Here is a 16,478-nt window from a genome sequence, read left to right as displayed (position 1 = left end):
GCCAATCCATCCCCCAGCCTCAACTTCCTCTCCAACTGCAGACTCACCTTTCCCTGCACCCCCCTCACACTTACTCTCCCATCCCAACTTTCACATTCCTACCCCTTACTCTACGTCCACGTTCTCCCAGTTCATCACTCTCATCTGCCCCTATCCAACCACCCCCCCCCCCCGGCATTGTGTGCTCACCTCACCCTAACCCTACCCTTTACTCCTACCCCCCTTCCACTCACCCGACCCCATCCTTCCATTTCCCCACCTTCCCTGAGTCACATATCCTATTCCCCAACCTCTTGTCACCTTCCCCTGAGAATACCAGTGGTCAGACTGCCTCCTCCAACCCGATCTACTGCATCCACTGTTCCAGTGAAATACCAGCGGGTAGACTGCCTCCTCCAACTCCTATATATCGGCGAGACCAAGTGCAGGCTTGGCGATCGTTTCGCTGACCATCTCTGATCAGTCCACCTCGGCCTACCCAATCTCTTCTTCTTCTTCTTTGGAGTTTTACGGCAGCCGGCATCCGCAATGTTGCTTTGCTGCCACCTTCTGGCTTCATTCCACAGTACTCATGTCTTTATATTAGATCCTTTTTATAAGCCCAGAGGCCCTCAAGAAATCAAACAACAACTTTATTCCTTTTCCTTTCCCTCCGCACTCTAGAATGTTCTTTACTGATATTTCTGTCAATCCAATTTTCCTAATTTCAATGATCATAAATCCTCTTTCTGTCATATCTCCTACATGCAACTAGGGCATGCCGAACTGTTTCTGGTTGATGGCATTCCTCACACAGCCCAGTAGGGTGTTTTCCCAATATTTTTAATGTGCTGTTCAGGTGAGTGTGTCCTATCCTCAATCTTGTTAATACTACCTGTTCCCCCCTCTTCTTGCTGTAATGCCCACTCTGTTTTGTAGCGAATAGAGGTGTCTCCCCTTTGTCTCCTGTTCCCAGTATTGTTGCCATTCCTGATTTATTTTCTTCCACACAATGTGTTTTCCGTCAGATTTGGATTGTTGTAAGTTTACCTCTATGTTTCTTTTTTTTATTTACAGCCTCCTTTGCCAATTTATTCACCTTTTCATTCCCTAGAACACCAATGTGTGCTGGGACCCACAACAAAGTCATGTCACTGCCCTTCCTTGTCACTTGGCTTAATAGTAGCAGGATTTCATAAACTAAGTCAGGCCGCCTATGGGGTGCACCAGACCCAATACTCTGGATTGCAGATAATGAGTCGCTACATATTACTACTTTACATGGTTGCACCTGTTCCATCCACCGAACTGTCATCAAAATAGCGTACAGTTCCACTGTATATACTGTCAAATAGTTGTTTGTTCTTTTGTAAAGCTCAACATTCATCCCCTGGACTACCACAGCCGCCCCTGTTGTTTCAGCTACTGGATCCTTTGATCCATCTGTGAAAATTAAGAGGTGTTCCCAGTATCTATTATCTATATGGCTATGATATTCTGTCTTTAGGTCTGAATTTTTGTTCCTCCTTTTTGCCTCCCATATCTCCAGATCAACTTTTGGGATGTTTAGTAACCATATTGGCACAGATGGCCATAATACTGCAGGGCAGAACTCTTTGTCCTCTACTCCCATGTCCCTTGCCACAACTCCTCCAACCCAGCAGAAGCTTCCAGACTGAGCCACCCCTCTCTCCCAGCACTCCTGTACTACCTGTTTTGTTGGGTGGTTCTCTCCATGACCCTTAAGGCTTAGCCAGTAATAGCCATTAGTTGTCTGCGGCGCAGTCTCAACGGCATCTCCCCAGTTTCCACCTGTAGTGCACATACAGGTGACGTCCGCACACCTCCTATACAGACTCTTAGAGCTTCTGCTTGGACTTTGTCCAACTCGGACCTACCCAATCTCTTCTTCTTCTTCTTCTTCTATGTAGTTTTTTTTGGCGGTTGGCAAACAACCTACCCAATCTCACGGTTGCTAAGCACTTTAAGTCCCCCTCCCATTCCCACATTGACCTTTCTGGCCAGAGACTCCCAATGAGTGAAGCTCAAATCAAATTGGAGGAACAGCACTTCATATTTCGCTTTGGCAGCTTACCACCCAGTGGTATAAAATTATCTAACTTACATTAGGTATGTTACAAAACCTACCTGAATCGTGGCTGAGCATCTGCCCCACCCCTTGTGTGTGATTTTGGCGCTGTTTAGAGGGGGCGGGTTTAAAACGCGATTTTTACTAGGCTGTTCCAATCGAAAATGTTCAGCCTAGTAAATCATTAACGGAAAATCGCTGAAAGACCCCGTCGCAAAAGGTATTATTAGTTTTTATGGCCTTGTATAATATTTATAGTACAGGTAGTTTAAAAATCACTCTCTCACTCCGCAACCTCTCGCAGCCCCAGGGTTTTATAAAGCAAACAATTAAAGGTATGTACCTTATTTTTACATTAAATGGGGCATGTATATAACCCTGTTATTAAAGTTTTCTATAGCGAGTAGTTCATTTTGGGCTCTTTATATCCCGCAGTATTTTTCTGGGCACTTGAGGGCACAAATCCAGCGCGATGTGAACGTTCTAAACCAGCGCGTTCACAGGAATCCACTAGAAAGCCGATTTAAATTGACTTTAATTTACAGCAATTGAACACTAAATTCCTTCCATTTGGCCTATAAATTGATGTAAATGAGATTTAAAAATCATGTTTTATTGTGAATTATTTGTGAATATTATTTGGACACTTGGGCTATTTAAAAATGTTAATCATTTATTAAGAAATGGATAGATGTTTAGATCTAGTAAGTGAAGTTTGAAATTAGCTACAATTGGGTAACTAACTAATTATATGCTTTAATTTCAGGTCATCCAAGTAAGATTATTTTATATTTGTTTCAGAATGCTTCAATCTATGATAACTGAAAATTTCATTCAGTTCTCTTAATTTTTAAGAAGGTTATGTGCTTTTGACTGTCCACAATCACAGCTTTTTTGTTATGTCCATAGAAAATCAATAGGGAACAAGATGCTAATTTCCGAGTATGAAAATGGCCATAACTTTTTTATTACTTGAGATATGAAAGTGAATTAGGTGTCAAATTAAACTTATTGTTATGCTTTATCTGATGGGATAAATTGCAGACTTGATTTTTTTAATCTCAAAATTTTGTAACATTGCTACTTACATTCCCCTCTCTTTCTGTCCCTCCCCCTGACATCAGTCTGAAGTATCTTCCTCTCCCCTGACATCAGTCTGAAGAAGGGTCTCGACCCGAAACATCACCAATTCCTTCTCTCCAGAGATGCTGCCGGCCCGCTGAGTTACTCCTGCACTTTGTGTCTTCCTTCGGTTTAAACCAGCATCTGCAGTTCCTTCCTACACACCTCCACCACTCTAGTTCTGAGACGTTTTACTGTATGTCCGTCTGCTTAATTTTACTGATTGTATCGTCCTTGTCACCTTTCCCTGAGCCAACAAATCTACATTTACTTATCAGCGTCTGCTTTGATCTGTTTTCACACCTTACCCATCCATATCTTTAGTTTCCCTCTCCCCTGAATCTCAGTTTAAAGAAGGGTCTCGACCCGAAACATCACCCGTTCATTCTCTCCAGAGATGCTGCCTGCCCCGCTGAGTTACTCCAGCATGTTGTGTCTATCCGCGGAAACTCCTAGGTCAGTAAATCCCTGGGGCTCGGGCCTGGGACGCGGTCATGGCCGACGTCAGTTAAGAGAGAAAGGGCGAGGGAGGGGACTCACGGTACCAGTCACATCCCGGAGCCGGAACACCGGCGACGTTTCTAAGTTACTGTAGAGTGTGAGCAGAGCTCCCTTCACCTGCACTGAGCGACAATCCACCGACACGGAGCGAGGAGAGGAGAGCGTCCGTCCCGCCCCTCCCCTCACGGTGCCTCCCTCCGGGCCCGGCCAGTACGCGTGCGCAGTGGGTGCGGTTGCCATGGCGCTGTCCGGCATGGCGGCCTCCTTCCTCGGGCCGCTGCGTGCCCTTCGCGTCTCCTTGTCGCCCCGGCACCCGGCCATCGCCGCCGCACGTCTGGCCGGCTGCAGGTACTTGGGGATCAGTCACCGGCTGCTGGGTGAGTGACAGCCGTCCGCGTCTCCGGCACAGAGGGTGCCGGGCCCGCCTGAGCGCCAAGGGCGGTGGGGACACAGACAGGCCCCGCCGGGGATAAGGGTCCCGGGCTGGAGGAACAGGGTCCCTAGGGTTTGGGAGGCGGCATGCGATGAAGGCTGGGAACCTGGAGCATCCCTGGAGTCTCCTTGTTGTACCCAATGCCCTCCATAATGGTTGGGACAAAGACCCATCATTTATTTATTTGCCTCTGTACTTCACAATTGAGATGTGTAATAGAAAACAATCACACGTGGTTAAACTGCACATTGTCAGATTTTAATAAAGGCCATTTTTATACATTTTGGTTTCACCATGTAGAAATTACAGCAGTGTTTATGCATAGTCCCCCCCCCCCCCATTTCAGGGCACCTAATGTTTGGGACACAGCAATGTCATGTAAATGAAAGTAGTCATGTTTAGTGTTTTATTGCATATCCTTTGCATGCAATGACTGCTTGAAGTTTGTGATGCATGGACATCACCAGTTGCTGGGTGTCTTCTCTGATGATGCTCTGCCAGGCCTTTATTGCAGCCATCTTTAGCTTATGCTTGTTTTGGGGGCTAGTCCCTTTCAGTTTTTTCTTCAGCATATAAAAGGCATGCTCAATTGGGTTCAGATCCTGTGATTGACTTGGCCACTCAAGAATTGACAATTTTTTAGCTTTGAAAAACTCCTTTGTTGCTTTAGCACAGGGGTCGGCAACCTTATTCTGCATAGGGGCCGGGACTCGTGTCTGTGAGCGGATGGCGAGCCACATCTATCACGTGAACACCATCCCGCCCCGGATGGCAGGCATCAGATCACGTGTTCACAGAAGGTAGACAAAAATGCTGGAGAAACTCAGCGGGTGAGGCAGCCTCATGCAATCCTTGCATGTCTGACCTGCTGAGTTTCTCCAGCATTTTTGTCTACCTTCGATTTTTCCAGCATCTGCAGTTCTTTCTTAAACGTGTTCACAGAAGGTGCGCGGCCGTGCCGGCAGCTTTGCGCAGGATGCTGTACAGCCAGAGCTTGGCCGCGCACGAGGAGGCACTGGGCGGGCCAGGTGATTACCCGGGGGGGGGAAATCCACCTGCGGGTTGGATGATTTGGGGTTACGTGCCGCATTCGGCCCGGGAGCCGTAGGTTGCCGACCCCTGCTTTAGCAGTATGTTTGGCATCAATGTCTTGCCGTAGAATGAACTGCCGGCCAATGAGTTTTGAGGCATTTGTTTGAAATTGAGCAGATAGGATGTGTCTATACACCTGAGAATTCATTATGTTACTACCATCAGCAGTTGTATCATCAATAAAGATAAGTGAGCCAGTACCTTCTGCAGCCATACATGCCCAGGTCATAACATCCCACCACCTTGTTTCACAGATGAGGTGGTATGCTTTGGATCTTGGGCAGTTCCTTCTCTCCTCCATAATTTGCTCTTGCCATCACTCTGATATGTTATTCTTCGTCTCATCTGTCCACAAGTCCTTTTTCCAGAACAGTGGTTGCTCTTTTAAGTACTTCTTGACAAACTGTAACCTGGCTATCCTATTTTTGGAACTAACCTGTGGTTTGCATCTTGCAGTGTAGCCTCTGTATTTCTGTTCATGAAGTCTTCTGTGGACAGTGGTCGTTGACAAATCCACACCTGACTCCTAAAAGCCCTGTCCCACCGTACGAGTTACGCCTAAGGTTCCCCAAGGTTCCCGATGCAAGATATTCCCTCCTGACCCGCTGAGTTCCTTCAGCACTTTGTGTTTGCTCAACATTCTAGCATCAGTAGTTTCTTGTGTGACTAGTTTAGCATCAGATTAGATTGCCCATGTGTTGTTGGAAAATGTTTGCGTGTTGATTGTAACAACCACATATAACATTGTTAAAAATAAAGCTCACATCTTTGTGAAATAGCAATTAGTGATTGCCATCTGTATACAATAGTAAAATTATATGATCCCTGAAAACCATGGGAATTAAATAGGTTAAGGCACAAAAGGAAATGAAATGTAACAGTCTGTTTTGCCCACCGTGGATATGTGAAAGCATTCCATTCATCCTTATTATAACTATAAGTGTGTGTGTGCTCGTGTGTGCGCGTGTATTTATTTGTTTGTGATCACATCTACTTGAAAAAAACAATGCGCGAACGGGGGAACATTTTTACATATTCCTGTAGTTTTATCCCATGGAGTCCAAAATTGTCTTATCTGAAAAATTCATGCTTTATTTCTCGAGTTATTTATGAAAATGTTCACAAATCTGAAATGTCTTTAAAAATAAAACCGAGCGGCTTTGGATGATGACATCACAATGGGTCTGCGTGCTGCGGCCTCTGCGTAATGCGTCTGCGCTGTGAGTGATGTCACCCCCCGCGAGCTGCCGACCCCCCTGCAAGCTGCCACCCTGCTCCACCCTGCCTCTTCCCCCTTCCTCTTTCTTCTCCTTTCTTTAACCCCACTCCTCTCTCCCCCCTATCACACTCTCTCCCCCCTGCTCTCGCCCCCACTCCCCCTGTACCCCCCTCTCTCTCCGGGATGGAGCAGCCAGCCATCTGCCCAGTAGCTACCCGCCAACCACCACTTCCTCCGGTTGCGCCTGTGCCGAAGGACACCGTGACTGACTGGCTGGTGGGCAGACCGGCAGAAAGCGCTGAGGTGGCGGCCGCTCGCATCCACCTGAGCTACTTCCGTCCCCGGCCACAATGCGGTGGCTCCTTGCCCGGAGCGCTGCGGCAGCGGTGAGTGAGTGGCTGGCATGACCCCTGACCCCATCCTTCTCAACGCTCCCGCCCTCCCTGCAACTTTACCACTGGCAGCCCAGCCAATTTGCGCAGCCCTGGCCGTGCTGACCCGAGCCAGACTCCCCACACGCTGAGAAAGGAACTCTTCCCCCACCCGCGCTGTCCTTTTACAACCGCTACCCACTTTACAGCCGATTCCCATCAGCTGCCAGTAATGAGGGATAGACTTGGCTATCCCTCAGTACAGCAACATCGTTCTTGATGTTGCTGTACTGAGGGACAGCCAAGTCTATCTTTCTTAGCTATCAACCTAACCTTCAGCCTCCAAGACGCAGGTAAATTTTCGTGCCTTATATTTGGGTAAAAAATAGCGTCTTCATTGCCGGGAAATACGGTACCTCCTTAATGCAAGTATAGGAGAGCTCTCAGCACCTAGTCTTTCCTCCAGTCACCTTTCCATCACCTATGGAAACTTTTATTACTGTTTATCAATATCAACATGAAGACCAAAGTTGTGTTAATGAAAGTCAAAGAAGCCATTATGAGACTGAGACACAAGAATAAAACCTCCTCTGGTAACTTGTTCCATATACCCACCACCTGTGTGAAAAAGGGTGCCTGTTGGATTTCCGTTAAATCTTTCCCTTCTCATCTTAAGGATATATCCTCTGGTTCTTGAATTGCCCTACCCTGGGTAAAAGACTCATTCACTTTATCTATTCCCCTCATAATTTTATACACTCCATAAGGTCACCTCTCAGCCTCCCACCATGCCAAGAAACCTCTCCCGATAGCTCAGCCCCTCGCTTCCTGGCAACATCCTCGTAAATGTTCTATGTATTATTTCCAGCATAATGACATCCTTCAGCAGGGTGATCAAAATTGAACACAATATTCCAATTGCAATCTCATCAGCAGTTGCACATCTGCAATATAATATCTCAACTTCTATACAATACCCTTACTGATGAATGCCAATGTATCAAAAGCCTGTGCCACCCTATCTACCTATGATGCCACCTTCGGGGAACTATATACCTGCACTCCTACATCCCTCTGCTCTCTTACACTCACCAGGCCCCTACCATTTTCCATGAAGGTCCTGCCCTGGTTTGACTTCCCAAAATGCAACACTTATCTGCATTAAACTCTATTAGTCGTTCCTCAGCCCACTTGCACAGCTGATCAAGATCCTGCTGTAATTTTTAATAACCATCTTCACTACGAAAGCACTCTCTTTAGTGTCATCTATAAACGTCCTAATCATGCCTTGTAAATTATGACCCAAACAATTGATATAAACTGCAAACAGCAATGTGCCCAGGACCAACCCATGAGGCACATGACTAGTCATAGGTCTCCAGCCCGAAAAACAGCCTTCCACTGAGGATATATTATACAATAAAATTGCTCAAATGATAAGTTCTTAAGGAACTTGTGTTAAGTTGCAAGAGAAGAGCTTGGAGTTGGGGCTTTCAGAAATACATGTCTTCACAAAGAAATAACGAACGAAGAGCACACACATGAGAACAGATGGCTTATCATAACATGGAAATGTTGATCTTTAGTTATTGCTGTGAAGCAATAATCATGCTGTCAGAAGTTGTATTTGGTTTAGGTTGGCATTTATAATGGAGGTTGTTAATGGGATCTTTCTCTATGACATGGGCACCATCCTTCTTCTTTTGTGACACATCTTCCGAGCTCGGCTGTGTCATGAAGGCGATTTATGGTAGCGGGTTGTAGGAACCAACGGTAGATACTAGTCTGCGAGATGGTTTGTGCTGTTTAAATGTATTTATGTTGGGATAAGAGATAAGGCATAGGTGATGGTTGTGTGACCTTTGCAAAAGGATTTCTTATGGTTATTGGAAACTGAGAAAGTAACTCTGTTTTGATAATCTTTCATTTGTTGTGTGAATTGATTTTAGTGAAGAGGCCTTACATTCCTTTCCTCCAGATATAGAAGAGGGAGGATGTAATACAAAATGAAATTAGACCCGAGCTTGGGAAGAAGCAATCAAGTGTGACAATTAATGGCCTTTATGTGTCTGTAGTTGGGAATTGTGTGGATTAGAACTTTGTCTTTACCACTTTGTAAGAATGAGGCAAAACATATTTAATCTTTGTAATCCATAAGTAATTGTATTTTAACTATGTGGTTGTAAGGAAATTAATTGTGAAGTGTATTATGTTTAATTACGATTGTAAGTATTAGACTTTGTTTAAATCGGAAGTTTTAGAAATAACTTTCTTTTCCAAAAGTGAAAATATGTTTTGTGAGTATGTGTTGTGTGATTGCTGTATTATGTGCATATTCTGAGAAGTATTCTCTGAGAATTAGTTTTATATCTGTGGTTTTACTTTATTGAAATAAAATGATTTTGAGCAAAGAGGTTGAAGAAACCACAGAGGGGAAGAAGGTTGTAAAGGGGCCGGAAAAGGGAAAATCATGTGACTATACGTGTTGTCAATCAATGGAAAGGATTTAGTTAATTGGTTAATGCAAATAAGTCAAATGTATGGTAAACCATAATGATTGGTTAATAGTTTGCTACTCCTTTTGTACCATCCTTGTCTTTTACCTATATAATGTGTTACATTTATGCCAAAGTCAGTAGTTCATTCGACCTGCTCCAGAGTTTCTAACTCTGTTGGAAGGTTTAAAGAATTATCCAGCGCTGTCAGAATAAAGAATTGATTTTAGCAGCAATGGTTTGACTCAAGTTTTCTTGAATTAGACTGGCAAAATAACTCATTTTAACACCACCATCACTTTCTGCTTTCTCCCTTGAAGCCTATTCTCTATCTGGTTGGCTAGCTCATCCTGGATACCATGTGATCCAACATTCCAGAGCAGCCTACCATGTGGAACCTTATCAAATGCCTTGCTGAACTCCATAAAGACAACGTCTATGTCTTTGCCCTCATCAACCTTTTTGGTTACTTCAAAACACTTGATCAGATGCGTTAGACACTACCTTCCACATACAAAACCATGCTATATCCTTAATCAGCTACTGCTATCCAAATGCATATCTTATCCCTCAGATACCTCTCCAGTAATTTGCCTACCACAGCTGTTAGACACACCAATCTATAGTTCTCAGGCATTTTTGTGCAGCTCTTCTTAAATAGATGCACATTACCTAGTCTTCAGTCTTCCAGTATCTCACCTGTGTCTATTGATTCTTAATTTATCTAAGCCAGGGCTCCTGAAATTTCTTGTGTAAGAAAGAACTGCAAATGCCAGTCTATACCTAAGATAGACAAAAAGAACTGGAGTAACTCAGTGGGTCAGGCAACATCTCTGGAGAAAAGGAATAGGTGATGTTTCAGTCTGAAGAAGGGTCTCACTCAACCCGAAACATCACCTGTTCCTTTTCTCCAGAGATGCTGCCTGGACCACTGAGTTACACCAGCTTTCTGTGTCTATCTTCCTGAAATTCTTCTCTTGCTTTCCACATTATCCTTGGATTTATCTGATCAGGCCCGGGAGATATATCTTACTTTTTTTTACCTAGTTATTCTTCAAATCCATGTGGAGGACTTCAGCTTCAGCAGATGTTAGATAATTGTTGGCAAATAAAGACATGTTTTGAGGTAGGATGGATAAACAATATTTTACTGAAACTCAAGCTTTGAATCCTTTATTTGTCATTCAGACCTTTCGGTCTGAACGAAATGTTGGAAACAAATAAAGGATTCAATACTGAAACTCAAGCTGACAATTATAACACTGTTTAGAGTATCTAAACTGTATGAAAAGGGTACTCCGCGCTGTATTTTTTTTTCAACTCTACTCTGCTTATGTATGTTGACAACTGTTTGAGCTATTCATCAGTTTTTCGGGGCTAAATAAGCCTCTTCATGAAAACAAACCTTGTGGTTAATTTGTCTCTTTGTCTCTCATAGGTGTTGCTGCACTCCAAGTGCTCATGCCTGCACTATCGCCAACAATGGAAAAGGGGAACATTGTAAAATGGATGAAAAAGGAAGGTGAGACATACACTGACATCATAATAATAATAATAATAATAATATCTTCTATTATCATTGCACATCAGTGCAACGGGATTTGGTATGCAGCTTCCAACCGATGTAAAAAATAAATAAATAAATAAATAAACTGTGCGACGTGACCATCTGAGGGAGACAGTCCAGGTGGGATGGGGGGGCACTCAGCAGGGCCAGTACAGAGCCACTATAGCTCTGGGAATGAAGCTGTTTCTGGGTCTGGAGGTTTGGGTGTAGAAGGCCTTGTAACGTCTGCCGGAGGGAAGTAGTTCGAACAGTCCATTACAAGGATGTGAGGAGTCTTTATGGATGCTGACGGCCTTCCTGAGGCACCGTGTGTGGTAGATGCCCTCCAAGACTGGTAGCTGTGTCTCAATAATCCTCTGCGCTCTGTGGACGACGCGCTAAAGAGCTCTCCTCTCCGCCTCCGCGCAGCTGAGATACCATACGTATCTTTTAAATAGAAAAGCAAACTCTTTGAAGATTGACACAGAATTTGTGCATCGGGGCATCCTTCCCAGAATGAAGGAGGCTGAGGTGTGATCTTATAGAGGTTTAAAAAATCATGTGGGGCAGAGATGAGGTGGTTGGTTACAGTCCTTTTCCGTGGGTAGTGAAGTCTACAACTAGAGGGTATAGCTGTTGCAATGGCTGCCTCGCCAATAGTCTGTCTGTCCCTTCCTTCTTTGTTGTTTTTTTTTAGGATGTGTTAAATATATGTTTTTAGTGTTCTTTAGCTTGTTTTATGTGGGGGGTGGTAGAGGGGGTTGGGGGAAACTTTTTTCTAATCTCTTACCTCGACGGAGATGCAATTTTATTTTCTTCCGTATATTGTATCTCCGTCCGCTCTGCGGCCTAACCTCGAGGAGTTGCCGGCCTTTGCTGGAGACTGACATTGGGAGCGCCACAGCGGGAGCCTGCGGGACTTTAACATCGTGGAGCTTGCAATCCCTTTGCCAGAGGTTAACCTCTGAGCTACAACCACGGGAACCTGCAGACTTTAACATCCTGGAGCTTGTGGTCTCTGGTTAGAGACTGACTTCGGGATCTCCAAGCCGCAGGAGCTTCGATCACCCTGACGCGGTAGGTCTGATTGCCCCAACGCGGTAGGTTCGATCGCCCCGGCGACGGCTTCATCCGCCGGTCACGGGTGCTTTGATCGCCCCGACGGAATGACGGAAGAAGATTAGATTTCTAAATACAAGAAAAATGAGGGAAGAAGATTAGACTTTATTGCCTTCCATCACAATGAGGAATATGGGGAATCTGCTGTGGTGGATGTTTATGTTAACTTTTATGTAGTTGTCTTGTTGCTTTTTTAGTATTGCTGTATGGTAATTCGCATATCACTGTACCTTAATTGGGATACGTGACAATGAAAGACCTTTATTTCATGCGGACTGAAGGGGAAAGGTGTAAAGCAGACCTGAGGGGAATGTTTTTCAGAGGGTGCCGGGTGTATGGAACGATCTACCAGAGGAAATGGCAGGAGCAGAAACTATTACAATGTTTAGAAGACGTATGGACATGTAAATGGATAAGATAGGTTTAGAAGGATATTGGCCAAAATCGGTAGGCTCAGTAGGCACCTTGGTCGGTGTAGTTGATTTGGGCTACACAACTAGGTTCCATGTTGCCTAACTCTGACTCTTCTTCCTTGCTTTCACCCCATCATGCATTTGGCAGGTTATTGGTCTACTGGTCTATGGCTATAATGTATGCAAGTCCACATGAAATATCACACCGTAACAATTTACATTTTAAATATTTAAGCACAGATATAGGCTCCTTAATTCTTATCAAGCTGCAGACAAGCTTCATCTTGTTCTGCATCAACTAACTTTTCATCTTCCTTTAACTTCGTGCATCATACAGTGCATTCAGAAAGTATTCAGACCCCTTCACTTTTTCCACATTTTGTTATGTTAGTCTTATTTTAAAATTTGATTTTTTTTACCATCAATCTATACACAATACCCCATAATGAAGAAGTGAAAACGGGTGTTAGAAATTTTTGCAAAGTAATTAAAAAGAAATAACTGAACTATCACATTTTCATAAGTATTCAGACCCTTTGCTATGACACTCAAAATTGAGCTTAGGTTCATCCAGATTCCATTGATTATCCTTGATGTTTCTCCAACTTTATTGGAGTCCACCAGTGGTAAATTAAATTGATTGGACATGATTTGGAAAGGCACACACCTGTCTATACAAGGTCCCACAGATGACAGTGCATGTCAGAGGAAAAACCAAGCCAGGAAGACGAAGGAATTGTCCGTAGACCTCCGAAACAGGATTGTGTCGAGACACAGATCTGGGGAAGGGTATAAAACAATTTCTGCAGCATTGCAGATCCCGAGGAGCACAGTGGCCTCCGTCATTCTTAAATGGAAGAACATTGGAACCACCAGGACTCTTCATAGAGCTGGCTGCCCGGCCAAACTGAGCAATCGGGGGAGAAGGGCTTTGATCAGGGAGGTGACCAAGAACCCGATGGTCACTCAGAAAGAGCTCCAGAGTTCCTCCATGGAGATGGGAGAATCTTCCAGAAGGACAACTATATCTGCAGCACTCCACCATTCAGGCCTTTATTGGAGAATGACCAGACGGAAGCATCTCCTCAGTAAAAGGCACATGACAGCCCACTTGGAGTTTGCCAAAGGGCACCTAAACAAGATTCTCTGGTCTGATGAAACCAAGATTGAACCCTTTGGCCTGAATGCCAAGCATCACGCCTGGAGGAAACCAGGCACCTCTCATCACCTGGCCAATACCATATCAACGGTGAAGCAGTTGGTGGCAGTATCATGCTGTGGGGAAGTTTTTCAGAGCAGGAACTGGGGGACAAGACAGGATTGAGTGAAGGATGAACGGAACAAAGTACAGAGAGATCCTTGATGAAAACCTGCTCCAGAGCATTCTGAACCTCAGACTGGGGCAGAGGTTCACCTTCCAACAGGACAACGACCGTAAGCACATAGCCAAGACAATGCAAGAGTGGCTTTGTGACAAGTCTGTGAATGTACTTTGTGTGGTCCAGCCAGAGCCTGGACATGAACCCGATGGAACATCTCTAGAGGGACCTGAAATAAGCTGTGCATCGATGCTCCCCATCAAACCTGGCAGGGCTTGGGAGGATCTGCAGAGAAGAATGGGAGCAATTACCCAAATACAGGTGCCAAGCATATAGCGTCATACCCAAGAAGACGAGGCTGTAATCGTTGCCAAAGGTGCCTCAACAAAGTACTGAGTAAAGAGTCTGAATACTTATGTAAATGTGCTATTTCAGTTATTTCTTTTTAATTACTTTGCAAAAATTTCTAAACACCTGTTTTCGCTTTTTTATTGTGTATAGATTGATTATTTAAAAAAAAAAAGAATTTAATCCATGTTAGAATAAGGCTGTAATGTAACAAAATGTGGAAAAAGTGAAGGGGTCTGAATAATTTCTGAATGCACTGTATATTTAGCAATGAGTGTTTGTTCATACAATTTTGAGAAAGCCATGATAACATGTTAAAGCATTCCCAACATAAGACATGCACGTTCTTTTCAACTTGGGTCTTATTGATGCAAATTAGCATAATATTAAGCAGAAATGTATTGTCCTCTAAAGGCATACAGAGAAGGTTATCGATGGTGCAGGCTGATGGGTATCTTCCCTGGGTGTTTGTACGTTTCCAATATATGAGTCTGAGCTCCTCAGTGCCATCACATGTGCTGTTGTGTACATGTTGAATTATTATGCACAAAGCTTTGTGCAGAGTTTAGGATGAGCAGAATGTTTGTATTGAAATTGCCCAATCTGAAGGTGGGAAATGTTTAGGAGTTGTAGAGGTCATAGTAGAAGATATAGAGTTAAAATGCCAGGTAGGTTTTATACAAGATGCTGAGAATACCAATAACTACAAACTGTAGCCAGGGAAGGGAGTGGATTGGAAGCGAGGGAATAGGTTCTGTGGTTGAAACATTGACTTTGCCTTTGTCAATAATTCACTTGAAAGTAAAACTTGAAAGCAGTAAGCCGGTGCACATAACTCCAGACAAGCAATGGTAGACTTTCAAAGGTGAATTAAAGATTTATTAATGGTCGTGTCAGGTATTTCTGTGAAGAAATGCTCACATTTTGGATAGATTTACATATGCTAACCTGTTGTGTGATGCATTTAGTATGTCATGCTGCTTGCGTGGCATTCTTTGGAGGCTTCTTAAAAGAGTGAATTCTAACTTTTTTTTTGTATAATGTTCTAAGCTAACTTTGTTCTGGAGTCATGTGATGGGATGTGTTCTTTTTTTGTTGTGGACTTATTACTTTGTTGGCAGATGTCAGGAAACATGAGTTGGGTTTGATTGGTGAGGATGTGATCGTACTCTGAAGGACTGTAACAGAATGAGTTGATGAAGGAGGTGCAATGTTTTGTAAATAATGGTGTTAATTTATCTACAACTACCTGGCAGTTTCATTGTCATATGATGGGTGTTATGGAAAGAAAGACTTGTTAGCAGCACATGCCAAAACATTTTACAGAGAGTAAAATACTCTCAAGAAGCTAACTCCCTCTCAGCTGACATTGGAAAAGTAGCAGCCTTTTTTCAAACAGGAAGGTGTGATTTTGAGCAGACAGTGGTGTTAATTAAGGAATAAATCAGAACTTCCCAGCCTTTTCTCTAAAATATAATAACATCGGACACCTATACAGAGGATTTTGGTTATAGCAGACCGTGATTCCCATTGTACCACCTCCCCACTTCCGCCTGTTACCCAATGAACTCTGCGGCTCACCTGTCTGTGATTACCACTTGTTTAATCCTCCCCCCAACACTGTGTTGCTTCCCTACCGGTGTTGGGTTAAACTTTACCCCCTTCACTCGGTTATAGCGGACAATCAGCAGCAACGGACACAATCTTCCTCCCCCGTGGTCCTTTATTGCGCGGATTTACTGTATTGCATAAAGATGGTTTTGTGGCGGCTCCTAAGGGTCGTGCCATTATACTGCCGAACACCTCGGCACAGGAGTGGTGCAGTCCGGAGGCGGCCCTCAGCCGGAGGGTTTAAAAGGCAGGGTTTTGGTGCCATCTTCCTCTGGTTTCGTCTTCCCTTCAACTGGGAGGAATACAATAAGGGTGCTTCTCAAACACTGGACTTCGTGCCTCCTTTTGAGACCCACGCACCACAGTTTGCATTTGCCCATGTCCAGCCAAGAACTTAACTTGACATATCTGAAAATGGTACATTTGTGAGTGCAGCCGTCTCCAGTTATTACATAGACTTGTAAGGATAATTTTTTTTATTTGTCATGTTTGTGTATCTGAAGTGAGACTTGGCATTACCTCCTGACTTGCAGAGGGTGCCAGCAGCTGTTCATTATTATTGGCATGCTGAGCACTTGTGTTGCCCGACTGGCAGAGGCTCCTCCTGACTAGAGGAGCCTATTCTTATTAATGCCCCAACATAGTTCATTGTTTAAATATGATAAACAGATTCAGATTAATTTGTCATGAATACTAAGGTGCCATGAAATTCCTTGTTCACTGTAGAGTAAACAATGTGTATTCAGTAATGATAAATATAACAATAAATACAATGACAAATGCAAAAGAAAAGAATGATGCAAAGTTTGTAGTGTAATCTG

General features: G+C 43.9%; 1 protein-coding gene across 1 annotated transcript in view; it reads left to right on the top strand.

Annotated features, from left to right (window-relative positions):
* Positions 1–3,890: 3,890 nt before the first annotated feature.
* Positions 3,891–16,478, top strand: part of pdhx (pyruvate dehydrogenase complex component X) — a 164,799-nt gene continuing 152,211 nt past the window's right edge. Inside the window, exons 1-2 of the mRNA XM_055649760.1 lie at positions 3,891–4,068; positions 10,740–10,823. Coding sequence (XP_055505735.1) covers positions 3,930–4,068; positions 10,740–10,823 — 223 coding nt within the window. The 5' untranslated portion in view covers positions 3,891–3,929. The remainder of the gene's footprint in view (positions 4,069–10,739; positions 10,824–16,478) is intronic.

The sequence above is a fragment of the Leucoraja erinacea genome, chromosome 18 (genome assembly GCF_028641065.1).
Source record: "Leucoraja erinacea ecotype New England chromosome 18, Leri_hhj_1, whole genome shotgun sequence".
Lineage (NCBI taxonomy): Eukaryota > Metazoa > Chordata > Chondrichthyes > Rajiformes > Rajidae > Leucoraja > Leucoraja erinaceus.
The sequence above is the reverse complement of the archived record's forward strand: the minus strand, read 5'-3'. Positions and strand labels throughout refer to the sequence as shown.